Raw genomic sequence first — 15,182 nt, forward strand, 5'->3', positions numbered from 1 at the left:
ATCTTCCTTCTCAAGCGGTTCATAATCATTAACCAACGATTGTTAAATGATAATTCCTATGACTTTCAAGAAAGCTCCTGGCTTCCAGGACAAATTAAGTACATAGACAGAAGATAATAATCCCAATCATACCCAATGGGATTTCACAGTGCCACCCTTAAGGAACATTCATTATCCTATGCCTTAATCATGTACACAACTATTCATAACAAGTCTATGTACTTTGATTAATTATATTATTAATTTTTCATACTGTACTAGAACTTACATTCTAAAACAAATGCTAAAGTACATGATCACATAAATTAATTTGAATATTAACTTTCATTTAAAAACTATTTTAGTATAACTAATAAAATTATTTCACCATTTTCCTTTACTTCAAAATATATTTTCAAATGAATTAATGAAAATCAGTATTATGTTAGGTGGATTGAGTGCTAGACCTAGAGTCAGGAAGACTCTTCCTGAGTTCAGAAGTGGCCTCAGATACTTACGAATTAGGTGTATGACCCTGAGCAACTCACTTAACCCCCTTAACCCTTTTTGCCTCAGTTTCATCATCTCTAAAATGAGCTGGAGATGGGAATGGCCAACCACTCCAGCCTCTTTGCCAAGAAAACACCAAATGGAATCATGAATAGTTGAACACAATTAAAATGACTCAACAACAGTGTTGCATAGTTGATATAGGGTCTTATTGCCTAGAAGACATAGGTTCAAGCTTTACCTCTGACATATATTAGCTGTGTGACCAGGAACAAGTCACTTAAACTCTGTACTCCAGACCAGGGCTTCTTAAACTTTTTCCACTCCAGATCCATTTTCACATTGGGCAGCTTTGGTGTTTAATGGCCTGAGGGCATGTGCATTGCAAAGTACACATACTGTGTGTTCAGAACCAGGGTTGCAGTGAAGTTGCGAGATGCAATATGGGCAACATTGGCAAGCACTGCCAGAAACACCTTGGATTCATGATGTGTTTGATTTTTAATTAATTTTTGTTGATTGTGCTTTCAAAAAACTTTTCCTGTTCCCAAATTTTTCATGACCCTATATGGAGTCACCATTCACAGTTTAAGAAACATAAGACAACTTTTAAGACTGTAACTTACAGAAAAGGTACCAACCTATATTGGTAGAAGGTTCTTCTTGCAGGGAGTTCCCTATATCAGTGCCCTCAGATAGATCTCTAAAGATTTTAAGTTACAGATGAGTTGCTTATCTATTCTCCTTTGTGGAGGGAATTTCCACATTTGACATTTCCTGAATTGATGATATCCCATGTCCAGGCCAAAAAAAAAAATGTTGATATCAGTGTTGTCTGGCAGTTACTAGGGTTGGTGAAAGATAGTTCAGTGAGGCACAAATTCTGACAAGTCCTACCAACTTTCTACTGAGGTTCACAGGACCATAGATTTAAATAGCAGGGATTTTAGAGGTCATCTAGTCCAACTCATTCATTTATAGATGAGAACAAAGTCCAATGACTTGCCCAAGTTCACATGAATAGACAGGAATTGAGATGGGATGATTTGAACCTTGGACTTCCTGACTTAAAGTCCAGGATCCTATCCACTTTCTGAGTATACAGAAGTTGTGGTTTGTATCAGGGGAGAGAGGACCTACACCAATGAAGTCATAGATCCATGAAGTATAGATTGATATAGCTTGGGTTGCATTCCACTGTTTGATCTCTGTATCAGTTCTTTAATAAATATTTGTTCCAATGTGTGCTGTCAGCAGATTTAGAAATTATTTTTCCTATGAAGTAAGAAGGCCAAGAGACATTCAGAGATGGACCCAAAGCTACAGAGATATTAAATAGTACAGTTGGGAGTCTCTCTGACTTGAAATATAACATTTTGCACTGTAGCACACTATTTGGGTTCTAGCACCTGACACTAACTTATAACCACAGTAAGCAATTTAATCTCTCCAAACATCACTTTCCTTAAGTATAAAAATGCATCATGATAGGATTCATCGTGAGGAAAACACTTTATTAACCTTAAAGTGTTATATAAGGTGTCAGGCAATCTACAAGCTTTATCTAGAGCTTGCTAAAGGCCAGACCTCATACCCTGCACTGGACATACAAAGTAAGGAAAAAAGACTGTCCAGGGGTGATGTGAGAGCTGTCTTCAAGTATTTGAGGGAAGGTCACCTGGATGAGAGATTAGCTTTGTTCTCTTTGGCTCCAAAAAACAGATTTAGAAACAATGCGTGGAAAGTTGGGAAGAATATTTCATTCAGTTTATTGTAAGGAAAAATGTTTTAATGACTCTGTCTAAGGGCAGCTAAGTGGCACAGTGAATGAAGTGGATGGCCTTGACTCAGGAAAATTCATTTCTCTAAGTTCAAATCTGGCCCCAGACATTACTAGCTGTGTGACCCTGGGCAAGTCACTTAACCCTGTTTGCCTCTGTTTCATCATCTGTAAAATGAGCTGGAGAAGGAAATGGCAAACTACTCCAATATCTTTGCCAAGAAAAACCTAAATGGGGTTATAAAGAGTAGAACAAGCATAAAAAACAACTAAATAACAACAACAGCTACGTCTACAAGTAGAGTGGGTCTCAGGAAGTAGGAATGGGCTTCCCTTCTTGGAAGTCTTTAATCATAGTCTAGATGACTATTTGTTTGGTATCTTGAATTCACCATTAGTTGTGGATAGATTTGGACATCCCCTGAAGTCTCTTCTAATTCTGTAATTTTGTGTGATTTTGTTAGTGAATTAGTTAGTGAATTTGTTAGCTATTCCCTTTGCATCATAGATTATGACCTCCCTTTTCTTTAATAGTCAATTTAAAGGCATGTATGTGGAAAAAATTGGCTCAGCTGCTTGGTGATGAGCCCTACCAAACTTAACTAAAATGGTTTGCTCATAGCAGACCCATCACTAAGTCCATTCTGAAAGCATTTCCAACTTTCAAATTCCTTGCATGAGAATTTGTATTCTGTTCACATAGCAATTACTAGTTTTTGCTGTTATTGATAACACTAGCTAGCATTTACAGAGTGCTTTGTTGTCATTATTCAGTCATTTCAGTTATGTTCAACTCTTCCTGACCCCATCTGAGGTTTTCTTGGCCGAGATATTGCGGTGCTTTGCCATTTCCTTCTCCAGCTCATTAAGTGTCTGAGGCCAGATTTGAACTCATGAAGCAGTCTTCCTGATTCCAGGTCTGGCACACTATCCACTGTGCCACCTAGCCACCCAGACATAATGCTTTAAGGTTTGCAATATACTATGTAAATGTCATGTCATTTAACCCTAACAACGACCTTGGGAGATAGGTGCTATTATTATCCCCATTTTACAATTGAGGAAACTGAAGCAGATTGAGGTTAAGTGACTTACCAAAGGTCACACAGCTAATAAGTATCCAAGGTCAGATTTTAACTCAGATCTTCTCTGGCTTGAGGTTCAGTGTTCCATCCATCATATCACTTAGCTACCTCAGTTTCACTTTAAATACTATGATATGGTACTAGGAGAAATGGGCACAAGTTGAAAAGAGGCAAACTTTAGTTAACATAAGGAAAAACTCCTAACAGATCTGACCAGAAGTAGTAGGAATTAACTACTGGCATAAGATATAGGAAGATGTATTTTTAAACCATAAAATTATTAACTATTTCTAATATTCAAATGTTTTTTTCTGGAAGGTCTAACTATTTGATATCAGATTGCTACCATCTGGTATTAAATATTCAACAAATTAAATGAACCTTAATGGGAATTATTAAGATATTTAGATGGATCCTTGATCTCATCAGTATTAGTAACTTCTTCTACCAGTATACAAAACATCTCCTCCATCTTGTTCAGTTCTTGTTCCTGTATTTCCATATTTCTTCCATAGAGGATCTACCCATGATAGTGAAGCCCTTCCTCTGTATCTTTTAAGGTTTGAAAGATATCAGTGTAGCACTTGGTCTATTCGTCTGTCACCATTCACCCTCATTCTGTTAGAAAGCCCCTTCCTTTTTTCAGTCAGACATGTTCTTGATGACATCTTTAATGCTAATTTCAATATGGACAAACATGGTGTAGTGGTCAGTTTGTCCCTCCTAGAATCAGTCAATAATTACTTATTAAGCAGGTACCATGTGCCAAGTGTTGTTGTAGCCATCGTGCTGCACACATCTGGCGCATTGTAGGAAGGCCTGAGCTCAGATCCCACCTTAGATACTCACTAGTTATCTGACCCTAAGTAAACCACTTAATCATTTTGAGGTAAAACGTGCATGATGACAAATCTCTACTTTAAAGGGTTGTTGTGATGATAAGATCAAACAATATGTACAATGTGCTTTACAAACCATAAAATACTATACAAACATGAGCTATTATATAGACTTAAATTTTGTCATATTTTGCATAGTTATATTAAATAATCCCCTTTTAGCTACTCACTACAAGAGGAGGACTTAAGAAGTAGGATAATTTTATTCTAAGCCTTTAGAAGAACATTATTAAAATTGTTTTTCCCTAGGAGGTCTATTTTTTATCACAGCTACTACCCAATATTCTTATGCACTATCTTTTGGAAATTATTAAAAAAGAGATAAAATCCTTATAATAGGAAGAGAAGACTTATGCTGAATGGTATATATTACTTTCAATAGCTTTTAGCTGCCCAACATTAGCCTTTGTCTTTCTACTATAAGCCATGATTTTATATAATGGCTATCACAACAGCCTTCCCAATTGAACGTGCAGTCATTGAAGAAAGGAGTTTAGAAGAGTTATTCAGTATCTATAAGAGTTAGAAACATGAAGAGAGAGAAACAAGGAAAGGAAGACAAAACTGTGAAGAAAATTAAGCAGCCCCTGCTGCTTCGCAGAATTAGTCTGTCATGATCATAAGAATATTGGTCCTTCAGATACTGCCATGTTGGTTTGATTTTATTGTTCTGAAAGGGGGTTGGTTCTTTAATAGAGAAACCACTCATCTGGAAAGTTAGAACTAAAAATTAGGGAAGAAAGAAGAGAGAATTGCCAATTTGTTTTCATAGTGGGCACATTGTTAAGATTCTTTTCCTGTAGCCTTCTTGGTCTGAATTATTTCCATAATTGTCTCAACTGTGTCACTAGAACCTTTGCTGCGTAATCAGAAACCGTTCCCCAAAATACTAAACCTGTTTTGTTTTTTTTCAGAATACTATTAGCTTTATTTTGTGCACTATCTTATATCCAAGAATGTTCATTTTTCTTCACATGTTTAGCTTGGAGAAAGCTTTCCTGAATAAACGGTGAGGCCTTATCACTCTTCTTTTTTGTATATTTAAGAAGTTCCTGGGGCCTAAAAGGATTCTCTCCAGTTAATTCTCATTTTCTCTGGTCAGTGCTCCAAGAGAACAAAAGGAGAGAGAATGGCTCAAGGAATCATTACAGATTTGAAGGCTTAAGGAATTTCTGGTCTGATTATGAACTGAAATGTGCTTCCATCTGGTATTTCTGGGGTGACTTCTACAAAGGTGTGTTTGAGGTTCTATTGTCGCAACAAATTCCAGTTGTCATGGTCCAAGCAAGCATCAAATTCCTAAGGTTATCCAGCTTTTCTCTCTAATTGTGCTCCAAGAATTAATCTAAGCTTTTGACATAGTTGGATACACTTGAAAGAGAATGAATGTGAAGTTGGGAGACCGAATTCTACCCTCCCCTCTGCTGCTTGCTAGCAAACTATTTAATTTTTGAGAGCCTCGGTTTGCTCATATAAAAAAATGAGGACAAAATTATCTACCTATCTGCTTTACAGGGTTACTATGAGGATATGCTGATGGAATAATGTATTTTTAATATATGGTAATACATTTCATTCATGTATATCACAAATAAATGAAAGCACTATGTAAATTGTTAAGGATTTATAAGAAATCTAATAGGAAAGGAAGCACTAAAGGAATTTCTATAGTTCAGTTAATAGGGTAGAGGACTATGTATAAAAAAACCAGTCTCTTACTTATGTCGATCTTGACTAGAAAGACAAGTGATTTGAAAAGAAAATCTTCATGATTGATTCACAAAATTTACCTGTGATTTATTAAGCACCTGTTGGGTACATGAGAAGCAGCATGGCAATGGACAGGAAATTCCCTTAGTCAGACTGACTTAGGTTTTGGTCCTGACTGACCTATATACTGACTCTGTGACTCTGGACAAGTCATTCTCTAAGACTAAGTTTTAAAAAAGATTCTGACCTACATTGGTAGAAGGATTTTTCTCAACTATTTCTAGTCCTTATGACTATAGTACTGTGTGCAAGTTTAAGTGCTTTAAGTATATACACGCATAACTACAAAATACAAAATTCCTAAATTGTTCCTGTCCTCAGGGAGTTTACATTTAACTGGGAGGAGGTAGAAATGATAACATGGATACCTGTAAGGTTACACAAAGTAATTCCAAAAGGGAAAGAGTGATAAGTGGGAAAGTCAGGAAAGGCATAGAAGGTGTCACCTGAGCTGTACCTTGAGAGATGGAAGGGAGAATGTGACATGGAGAAGAAGAGGGAGTGAATTCCAGACACTTCAGAGGTGGACAGTTGTGCAAAGGTGTGGAATCAAGATAAAATATATCATTTGCAGGGAACTCCTAAAAGGCCAGTTTGAATGAAAAAGTGTGTGGAAAGTTACATGAAATAACACTGGAAAGATAGGTGTGAGTCAGATGGAAGGAGGTGGGTGGCTTCAAGTGATAGATTAAGGATTTTATATTTTATCTTAGGTTCAATCAAGAGAGACCCTTTCAAGATGTTTTAGTTCAGGGTGAGAGAGACACAGTCATTCCTTGTTTCAAGAACATCAATTTGGCTTCTTGTGGAAAACAGATCACAGAGAGGAAAGACTAATTAGGAGACTATTACAGTACCAAAGGCAAAAGGCTAAAGGGTCTAAATTAGGGTCAAAGTTGAGTGGAAATAACAGGAGAGATGTACAGAGATGGTCTATAAGAGCCTGGAACTGACTGGCTATGGGGATTGAGGGAGAGGAAAATTTCAAAGATGACTGCAGGTTGCCAACCTGAGTAGCTAGAAGAATGATGATGCTGTCAACAGAAAGATATCAAATACAGGTCACCTTTAATTTCACTCCACCTTTCTCCTACGACCTTATACAGATCCTGTCTTGGAACATCACTATTATTCTAGTGGGCTACAGAAATTTTAATACTCATTTGGTTAAAAGCACCTTTTGTATAATGTAGCTTCTAGGTGGCACAGTGGATAGAACTTGGCATGGAGTTAGTAAGAACCAAGATCAAATTTGGCCTCTGATATTTACTGGTCAAGTCACCTAACCTCTGTCTGCCTCAGTTTCCTCATCTGTCAAATTGGCACAATAATAATAATAAGCACGTGCCTCCCAGGGTCATTGTGAGTATCAATTGAGATAATAACTGTAAAGCACAAAACACAGTGCCTGGCACATAGTAAGCACTATATAAATGTTAGCTACATGAATGTTAGGGCTATTAGATGGCATAGCAGTTAGAGGGCTGGGCCTTGAATCAGGATGACTCATGTTTCTAAGTTCAAATCTGGCCTCAGACACTTACAGCTGTGTGATCCTGGGCAAGTTATTTAACCCTATTTGCCTCAATTCCTCATCTGTAAAAACAGCTGGAGACAGAAATAGCAAACATTCCATTAAGTTTCCCAAGAAAATCCTAAATGGAATTATGAAAAGTCAGACACAACTGAATAACAACAAAAATAAATGTTAGCAATTATTATTTTAAGTGTACAGAGAAATCAGGAGTCCCAGGATGACACTATTAACATAATGGAACGAAAAAGAGATTATGGCGGAGTTCATTAGTTTTAAACATCTAAAGTGGTCAAACTTACCATGTGCTTAAGTTTCTATTTCTTTTTGCTTGTATTGGTATAACCCTTGAGTACAGAATGTTCCCTGGTAACAGATGGGATCTGGCCAAATGGTGATCTTTACATTAGCATTCTAATAAGTAGAGAACTAAGTGCTATAATCTTATGTCAGAACTAATTTATAAGAGTGGAAAGATATAAGGCCTCATTAAAATGGTCATGATTCGGTGACTGCCCAGAAAAGTTGGATGGCAATTTTACTTTCATTACACTGAATATTTTAACATGACCTTACAGGTATCTTTGAGGCTTTAAAAAAAACTAGGCTTGATTTTGTGAGAAGATAAAAAAACAAAGACAATTAGAAGGCTATCCAATTATGTACAAAATTGGCTGCCTTAACCATACTCATATTAAAAAGCACATGGTGAGCTATACTTGTATGTATCAAGGAGATCATGTAGTTAGCTAATTATGTCATCCTGTATATCTGTCGGTCAATGAGCATTTATTAAGCACCTGCTAGGCATTTTGCTAATAAAATGGGATTACAGATACAAAAAAATGAAACAACCCCTCCTTTCAAGGCACCTGCATCCTAGTGAATGTGAATATATGCAGCAGTGTAAAAGTAATGAATGCATAATAGTTAAATGCAGCTCGGCAGTGCAGTAGATAGAACACCAGACCTGGAGTCAGGGAAACCTAAGTTCAAATCTGTCTTCAGACACATACCAGATATGTGACCCTGGGCAAGTCACTTAACCTTGCTTGCCTCAGTTTCCTCATCTGTAAAATGATCTGGAGAAGGAAATGGCAAACCACTCCAGTATCTCTACCAAGAAAACCCCAAAAGGGATCAAAGTTAGACATAACTGAAAACTACTAAATAAAAACAAAAAGTTAAATACAAATCATTGAAGTCTGTGCTTCATTTTCTTCATTTGTAAATGAGAGAGAAAATGGAGGAATGAATATGACACTGAAGCTGAATGAGCAAACTTTGTTGAGAATTCTGACTTCTATTTATTAATTCAGTTCCATAGACTTTTATTAAGTGCCTACTATGTACTGAGCACTGTTCTGGGTGCTAGGATCAAAAAGACCAAAAGGAAAAAACATTTCAATTAACTGCATTACCCAAGGAACATCACTGAGGCAACCTCTCTGAGCTTAGCTAGGAAAAATGGATAATCTTTGCAGCTACCTAACTTATCAGGGCATTCTAAGAATCAAATAAATCATGTATGCCAAAGCAGTACAACACAGAAATTCTTGGTTCCACAGATGATCCTCTGTCTTTGTGTTTTACCTTATATAAGGAAATGTCACTCTTTTGGGGTATTTGTTAAATTCAGGATTTTTAAAAAGCTCTAAAATAAAAAATAAATTATGCAAAGCAATAATTATAAACTGCTATTGTTAACAATAAGGACTTCCCTGGCTACCTCAATGGAATGTTATAATGATCAAATGAGACAATAGTTATCCATATCCTTTGAAAGCTGTAAGAATTATACACATAAAAGTCATTATGATTTCCATATATTTGTTAAATATGTCTGTTTTTTAATCTCTTCAATTTTTATCTCTTTGAATATCAACTAAAATTGAATCCTCAAGACAGAATCCCTAGTCCTTTTATTTTTCACATTCACAAATTTTAGCCCAAATTTTAATGGAACCTACTTTTATCGTTTGGATTAGATGTATGTTATCAACAACAGTCAACTTGTGCATCATATCCTATATTAATATGACTAGTTTTGCTACTGAGCAAGGTAGGATATTGGACTAGAAGATATCCATAAGAGCTGATTCTAGTCCTAGCTCTACTATTAATTTGCTGGGTGAGCCTGAATAAATTGCTTCAGTCCCTTGAGTCCCATTGTTCACATACGTAAAATGTAAGAGCTAGGCTAGATAATTTATAGGATTTAAAATGCAAAAACTTTCCAGTTTATACTCCATTAAAATGGTCTTTGATATTTTTCTAGGTCATAGCTACACCATGATGACACATTTCAATAAGGTCTTAGAAATAAAAGCATGTTGCTTCTGCATTCTTAGAAAATTAATGGATAAAATTTAAGGGTAGGGGTTATTGTAGATACAAAGATTGCTTAAATTTAATCCCTATGAAGCTAGAAAATCATATCTTTACACTTTAAATTAATGCTTCAAAATGAACTCCTGAGTGTCAGAACCCATAAAAGGATAGATGAAACAATTTTCCAGACCAAGACAATATAATAAAAATGGTCAGCAGAAAAGGTCTGTCCCACTCTAACGACAGTGGAGAGAGAAAGATTCAAGTTTGAGTCCAATGAGCTAGTGTAGTCTATAACCTAAGTACCAGCCTTGCTAAATGGAGAAATGTTGAGCAAATGAGCCGTGTACCCTGATAATTTTTTTGAGATGGGGGGAGAAAGGGAGAGAGAGATGGGAGTACTACTGCTACTCAGAGCAGAGAAAGGTTGTGGTCTGAATTAGTTCAGCAAGTACTCATATCAATGAGATCTTAGATTTCTTGAAAACTATTTCTTGGAAACTATTCTTAATATTTTTTAAACCTCTTGCTACATCCCTGGTTTAATATTCAAAGCACAACATCATCTCTATTTTGAATAAATTCTCATCTTTTTCCTCTTCATGTTACTTGAGAATGGAAACCCACTGAGTAGAGTTAATATCTGTGTTCTGTAAGCCATCTAGCTGATATTTAATAAAGATTCATAATGATGTACTGTTGAATAAAATGACTTCTCTTCTCTACATGTATGTATGCTCATTATCATCCCCCAGTCAAGGACTGAATATCAATCTCCCATTTTCATTATCATTATAGCTAGATGAAAGGGAAGATCCTGCATATATAGAGTACCCTTAGTTAAAAGAAAGATTTCTATCACTCCAATGAATTCTTCTGTAATTCAAATGATTTTTGCATTTACTTTGTACAAGACATTGTCCCATCTGCTGTGGAGTGGGGGGACAGTTATAAAATCAATAGGACACAATCCTTGATATCAAGGAGTAAACAGTACGATATGTAAACAAATAAGTAAAACTCATCATGGTATGACAGTACTTCCTAGTACTTTAGGGAAAAAACAACCAAAGTATAGTTATAATCAGATAGAAGGCACAGTCAGGAAGACCTTAGTTCAAACCACCTCACACACTTAGTAAGGGTAATACTCTGGGCAAGTTAATCTCTGTCAGGCTCAGTTTATGTGACTGTAAAATGGGGTTAATACGGGTACTTACCTCATTCAATCATGGTAATGATCACATGAGATATTTGCAAAACTCTGCAAACTTTGATGCATTATAAATGCTAGTTATTAGTGTTATTAAGAAAAGGAAAAGGAGGGGATAGAGAAAGAGGAGGAGGAGAAAACAGGGGAAGTTTTATAAATGATATAGTTGGAGTGTTTCAGACAAAGGCAAGTAGTTATTCCATTTATTTATTTCTTGCCAATTTTACTCAGGTAAATGCTGGTTCATGGCCTTTTAGGAGAGATCCTACAAAACACCATTATGCGTCAGTATGAATCTTTTGATATTCCTCCCATCCTAGAACCATATTTGGGGGGGGAGGGAGAGTGCTATTTTTGTGTGTGCACACATTCATGGCAAAATGCACATCTGGTCTTCCTTATATCTAGTGACCCATCTTTTCCTATTTTATAACTGTTTGCATGTCCTATTTCTCCTATTGTAATTATCTCTCCAGGCATGTCACTTCTCTTCTCTGAAACTATTAATAGATCTCCATTGCCTATGGAACAAAATCCAAATTCTTTGACTTAGCACTCAAGATTTGTCATAGCCTGATTCTAGCTTGCCTTTTTGACCTTTTTTTTCCCCAGCTACTCCTCTATTTGGCCAAATTGTAATCCCCAAATACCTTAGATTTGTGTCCCATTCTTTCTTTTTAGAATATTTCCCCCTCTCTGCTTATATAAATTCTTTCAGGCCCTGTTTAATTCCCCCCACCTTTATGAAGTTATCCTTGATTACCCCTTCTGAAAATGATCCCAGCCTCCACTGAATTTTTTCTCGTAGCCAGGTCTGAGCAAATACTAAAATTGCCCTTTCTCAATGGCATATAGAAACTTCATCTTAATGACTTCTATACCTAGAGAAGTGCTGTTCATTCTTCCCACTCATGAACTTTCATGTTTTGCCAGTGTGATGACTTGAAGGGATAAAAGAAATCCCTAGCCACAAATGGTGCTAATTAGTCAAACCCTACTGAGGACTTAACTCCCTGGAGTGATCCTCAGGCTTCCCAGAACATACTATTGTTGTTCAGCTCAAGAATGAGCGCTATTCTCTATAAGCACTTGAAGGGAGAGGAGATAGATGGAGTGAAACAGGGGGCACTAGAATCTATAACCCTCATACATACAAGGAAGTACCCTGGACAGAAATGGGTGGTTCCTTCTCTGAATATTTGAAGTCTTCTAGAAACTTCTGTAGCACTAAAAGGAGTCTTCTTTTTATTTTTTTCTCTACTTGCAGTTCAGAACTGTTGTCCTAAAGTACCATGCTATCTTTTCTACTTCCTCCTCTCAACTTTTATTGAAAGCTAAAAAGGTAAAATGGCTCCTGAATTTAGGGGCTGAAGTCTAGAGCCAATGGAAATTTTTCATGGCTGCTCAAAAGTATCTCTGCTCTAACTGTGCTCTATGAACAATAAATTGTTTAAGAGAAACAATTGCTATTCTTTTTTTTCATTCCTTTTATCACCTTTGAAGGAAATTCCTTATGTGGAAAAATCAAGTTTAACAGCCTTTGATGAAAGTCATTTCACATAATGAAAATGCTGTCAAAAACCTTAACTCTATCTCCAGAAGTATTGGTAGTAAATTATACAAAATGAATACTATAATAATAACCTTGGCAGGCTAAAGTCACCAATGTCCAATTTATTTATTTGTTCATTTGCTTCTTTCTTCCTCATTTTCTTTCAACAGTTCTATATCATCAGTTTAAAAGTAGTGAAAATTAGAATAGAACCTTGTTCTTTTTATTATCTATCTCCCCCTTTCATCTTTTAGTTTTTTAGTAATATCGACCTGTACCAATTCATTGCAAAATTCACCCAATATCATTCTACAAATATCATAAATTTCCATGAATTTAAAATTAATTACAAATTTTAAAATGAATTTAAAATCCAATTTTTCAGATATTCTCCCTTGTATGCAGCTATGAATGAACAATTGGAAAGTGAGTCCTCTTCCCATTTTTATCCTCCTATCCCCAGTACAATCATGGCACAATTCCTTCCACATACTAGGGACTTAACTAAATATTTCATGAATAGAATGAGATAGAATTGCTGATACATCTTCTTCTACACATTTTCTCTCTACAACCTCCAGAACAGTATAATAAACTCTTGACAAAGATCAAAATACTATTCCCTCTTATTCATTTTCTCAAGGAGCTGGGAAGTTTATGAATACAGATGATGAGGGCGCAAAATTATATTCTTTAACCATAATGTTTTCTTGTGTTCATATTCTGTTAAATGCCAATAGAGTCACTTAATCACTGTGAAATCTTTGCTTTCAGATATCAACATGGCTGGAGAACCCAAACCCTATAGACCCAAACCTGGAAACAAGAGGCCCCTTTCAGCTCTTTACAGGTAAATTGATAACTACCATTATGAAAAATGTAGCAATGATCTAATTTGTTTATTTTTATGTTATGATCATGATGATTGTCAGAATTCTTTTTTTAATTATCCCCATTTTATAATCTACTTATGGGACTTGGAGTTATAGAAATGGTACAGAACATTAATCAATGATAACAAAAGAGAATAAGATCGAGGGTAGTCAGAAGTCAACCTAAACCAACAATCTCATTAAAGTAATCTTTAAAAAAAAAAAAACATAGTCCCTTTTCCCCCAATTCTTAGTGAATAAAAAGCCAAAGTGCAATTATGTATTTCAAAATAAATTTTGTTTCATTGTTATATAATGAATAATTTTGAAAAGAGAATGGAAAAACCCAAATTCTAATCCCAGATTTGCTAATAGCTAGTCATATGACCTAGAAGATGTCATATAACTTTTCTAGGCCTCAACTTCTTCATCTGTAAAATAGTCAGACTGCATAAGAAAAATCCCTTAGATACCATTTGGATAAAATTCTATAAATATCAAAAATTGGAAGATGATGCATTTACATTGTAATTAATGAAATAATATTAGCTGCTTTATTCAAAAAGATAATGTTTTAAAATAAATTAGGACAAGATGATTGCTTGTTATAGATATTATAGAAAATTATATGCTGTAAGTAAGAGTTGAACAAGTTGACCTCTAAGATCCTTTCTCACTCTAAAATTCTCTTATGATTTAATGATCATGTAAATTCTTGTATTCTTAGACTTAAGGTACATCTCTGATCACAAACAATTATCCCCAGTTTTTACTACAGATCTCTCATAGAAGTATGGTTTCATAGTATCCTAATCTAAATCTATTCCCCTATATTTGTTCACTCCAAAATTCAGAGCTACACTGATTGACAAAAGGCAAATTTTATTCTTGATGACTTTCATCAAATATAAAGGAAATATTTTTTAAAGAGATAAATGCAAATGACTCTGAAAGGAGACTCATTTTCCAAATGTTCATGCATGGCTGCATATAATGGAAATTTTGGGGGGAAAAATGAATTTTAAAGTATTGGAAGGTAACAGACAACATCTTTGTCTTTTTTTTTTTCCTATCAAAATACCACCTGTAACTTTAAGAAAGAATGCTAGTTTTCATTTCTCTTGTTTCTCTACCTTCCATTGATTTCATCTTTTTGTGAGAATGTAGCTTGAGTAATAGGAAGAAATGTCTTCACACATTTTAAAGTGCATTTTTAAATTCTTAGGGAATGTCATGACAGAGTACTGCTTAAAAAGAAAAGTCAAAATTCATTTTAATCAGTTTGACATGGCATTGGAATTGCTACAACATGTACAAGCCTAGCTACAATGGGACTTATTGCTGGCAGCATACAGAAAGGGCACACTACTTTCAATGATTTTTGCTTTTTAGATTTGTCTCTATTAAGTTATAATATTTGGCTGCATTGACAAGTAACAGGCACAAGAATACATACAGAAGAGAGTAGTCTGCTGCTTTACATGCAGTGGCATTTGAGAGAACAAACACTGCATTTTCCACATTTCTCATTTTTGCTATAATTGGGTCAAGATTCCTTGAATAGCTGTCTACACATTTGTCATAAAGAGGATATGTCGCCTCATCAGATATAGCCATCTATCAATCCCTTGTACCTCCCCCTATCCTCCTTTTTCTT

At 35.5% G+C, this 15,182-nt stretch overlaps 1 protein-coding gene across 3 annotated transcripts in view; it reads left to right on the forward strand.

Annotated features, from left to right (window-relative positions):
- Window positions 1-15,182, forward strand: part of RALYL (RALY RNA binding protein like) — an 800,002-nt gene that overhangs the window by 610,477 nt on the left and 174,343 nt on the right. For all 3 annotated transcript variants that reach the window (XM_072604984.1, XM_072604985.1, XM_072604986.1), the window contains one exon: window positions 13,428-13,503. In XM_072604984.1, the coding sequence (XP_072461085.1) occupies window positions 13,428-13,503 (76 nt within the window). The remainder of the gene's footprint in view (window positions 1-13,427; window positions 13,504-15,182) is intronic.

Source organism: Notamacropus eugenii, chromosome 4 (genome assembly GCF_028372415.1).
Source record: "Notamacropus eugenii isolate mMacEug1 chromosome 4, mMacEug1.pri_v2, whole genome shotgun sequence".
NCBI lineage: Eukaryota > Metazoa > Chordata > Mammalia > Diprotodontia > Macropodidae > Notamacropus > Notamacropus eugenii.